General features: G+C 37.0%; 1 protein-coding gene across 1 annotated transcript; it reads right to left on the bottom strand.

Moving 5' to 3' along the window:
* Nucleotides 1–1,110: 1,110 nt before the first annotated feature.
* Nucleotides 1,111–1,967, bottom strand: LOC125594835. The gene is made up of 2 exons (XM_048770884.1): nucleotides 1,580–1,967; nucleotides 1,111–1,502 (listed from the first exon to the last, which is right to left on the bottom strand). Exons 1-2 carry the CDS (start codon nucleotides 1,965–1,967, stop codon nucleotides 1,111–1,113), a joined length of 780 nt encoding a protein of 259 aa, XP_048626841.1.
* Between the last annotated feature and the right edge of the window lie 724 nt (nucleotides 1,968–2,691).

Raw genomic sequence — 2,691 nt, 5'->3', positions numbered from 1 at the left:
ATTCTCAATCGCTATAATGTAGAAGACGAATCGAAAAGCTAGGGTTTGTATTTTGGGAATTGGGGTTTTGTATCGAGTCGAGAAGCACGTGTAACGGATATGTCGGGAAACATTACTTTGGGTTATAGCGGGTATCCGATTAGGCTCGGATAAACCCGGATCCGACCCGTTACCCGTGGATTTTTATATTATTATCCATTGGTTAAATTTGACTGTACCGAAACCCAACCGAACCGGTCAAAATTGGGTCGGGTCCGGTTCGGATAATCGGATACGGGTCAAAGTCGCAGGCCTAGCTTAGATACAATTACATCAAAAATTATACAAACAAAATTATACGGTAAAATTTTTATAGGCCCAACCAATCACCTTCTGACTTCTTTTTTAAAAGAAAAAGAAATGACAGTCAAACGTAATTCTTTCTATGCATTAATTTCATGTATGAACATCCTAATCTTCAAGTCGCACCTTATGTTGTACTACTATGGTGTGACTTATTAGTGATAATGATATACGGTGGCCGCCTTTTATTTGGACAAAACGTTTTTCAAAATTAAAATGCATGAAAGCAATACAGAGACTTATCTAAGGTCATATAGTTTGAGAGAGTTTGACAACCAAGTAAGAGCAAACATACAATCAAGTAGGAGCTAGATGGGAGGACGAGTAATGCATTACAAGAAACATATAACTCCCGATCAATTATATACATCGAAAAGTCGTCAACAATGATTATTCTCGATATATTTCCAACAAACACGGTTTGTTAGATCTATTTCATCTGGAAGAAAATCATCAGAAATTTGTCGGGAAACAACAACAAGTTTTTGACGGATCCTTTCCTGAAAAAGTATGTACTAAAGTTTGGGATATGTAATGGGCGCTTTACACCTTACTAGTATCAGCAATTTTTAAAGTTGTTTCAATGAAATAAGTATTGTAGAATACTCGTAGAGAACATTTTCAAGCCAAAATCGTACTCTTTCCGTTTAATTTTAATTGTCTTTTTTTTTGAATGAATGTAAAATTTATTCAATCAAAACTTCATTACATCAAGTGCTACTATTTTATTTACATAAACCGGCCAAATCTATGAAATAAACCTATTCTTCATAATCTTGTAGCAAACCATTTCATCAACCCTTCCTCCAAATACTTCTTACCTTTTCCTTTCACAAGTAGCAGTTTGAGTCTTACCATTTTATCAATCATCTTCGCTAAACACTTCTCATCTAATGGTTGCTCACCATGCTTCCTAGCATTCCTCTCCCTCCATATACTATGCGCTACAACTTGGAAAGTGTATCGTATAATGAAGGTTTCTGTTGGACATCTTCTAGCTTGAGATATAATAGTGAGGTTCTCATCCCAACTTGTGGTGTAATCTTCCTTCAAGATACCTTCTACCATTTCTCTCCAGATTTTACTTGAGTAATGGCATCTAAAGAACAGATGCTGACATGTTTCCATCTCCACTTGACAAAGCACAAAAGTACCATTTACTGCATTGTTCCAAGATAATATTCTATCCATAAGCTGCAATCTGTTTTTGATAGCTACCCACACTAGAAATGAGTACTTAGGTGTAGAGTGGGGAAACCAAACACCTTTACTCCAGCTACTTTCCGGTTGGGTTGCCGAATACACATCCAAGTCTTCTTTGTAGAGAACTGTCGAGAGAATTTATTATCATACTGCTTCCAAAGTGGCACATCATCCTCCTGACTTGCTCTCCTTTTTACTTTTTCGATCTTATTTTCAGCTTCATTAAGGATCTGGATCCTATGCCTTCGTTTCCTATGTCTCAACAGAACATCCTCCATCATTTCATTCTCCATAATACCCAAAGCTATACTTCCTCCTTCATTCAAAAGATCTTTAAGACAGCTCAAACTCGACCAATTATCATACCAAAAAGATGTTTGCTTTCCATTATTAACTTCCATTTTGTGAAAAGACTTCGCCATGTCCCTCATTTTCAACAGTTTCTTCCACATCTATGATCCGGCAACTGAATTGCTCTTAATAGATCAGAATGAGCCTTTTCTTATCAAGTAACAATGTATCCAATTTACCCACAGAGACGATCTATTAGAAGACAATCTCCATATGAGTTTTAGACACAATACATTGTTTACCTTTTTTAAGCGACCGTAACCCCAGACCTCATTCTTGCTTTGGTAAGCACACTTCTTTCCAGCTTACTTTGGCTTTACTTGTTTTCAACTCCGGGCCTGACCATAGGAAAGCAGAGCACAAACTTTCAACTTCTTTAAGACAGCTACTCGGCAAACGAAAAGCCGAGAGCCAGAAATTGGCAAGGCTTGTGATGACTGAACTGATTAACTGCAGTCTTCCTCCATGAGATAAAAATCTTCCCGTCCATGACTTTATTCTCTTCTTAATTTTCTCCACTAACAGCATGTAATCATTTACAGTCATTCTTCTAGTGAGGAGAAGAAGCCCAAGATATCTTACTGGTAGTTTACCAGACTCGAATGGGAAGCTTGTGATGATATCTTGTTCTTGATTATCTGAGATCCCAGCAGTATATAGTGTAGATTTCTCTAGACTTATTTTGAGACCTGACATTGCTTCAAATTCTTGAAAGATTTGTAAGACTCCTTCAATAGAAATTTTTGACCCATCTGTGAATACCAGTAGATCATCCGCAAAGCACAGATGAGTTAA

This window comes from Brassica napus (genome assembly GCF_020379485.1).
Source record: "Brassica napus cultivar Da-Ae chromosome C5 unlocalized genomic scaffold, Da-Ae chrC05_Random_34, whole genome shotgun sequence".
NCBI classification, from domain to species: domain Eukaryota; kingdom Viridiplantae; phylum Streptophyta; class Magnoliopsida; order Brassicales; family Brassicaceae; genus Brassica; species Brassica napus.
Note: the sequence above shows the minus strand (reverse complement) of the source record. Positions and strands in the feature narration are given on the sequence as shown.

Excerpts from the sequence above, each read along its gene's own strand:
- LOC125594835 (XM_048770884.1), bottom strand. The coding sequence starts at position 1,967 with ATGGCGAAGTCTTTTCACAAAATGGAAGTTAATAATGGAAAGCAAACA. Across the intron at positions 1,503-1,579 it reads TTTCCCCACTCTACACCTAA|TAAATGGTACTTTTGTGCTT; the intron begins GTACTCATTTCT and ends GGAACAATGCAG.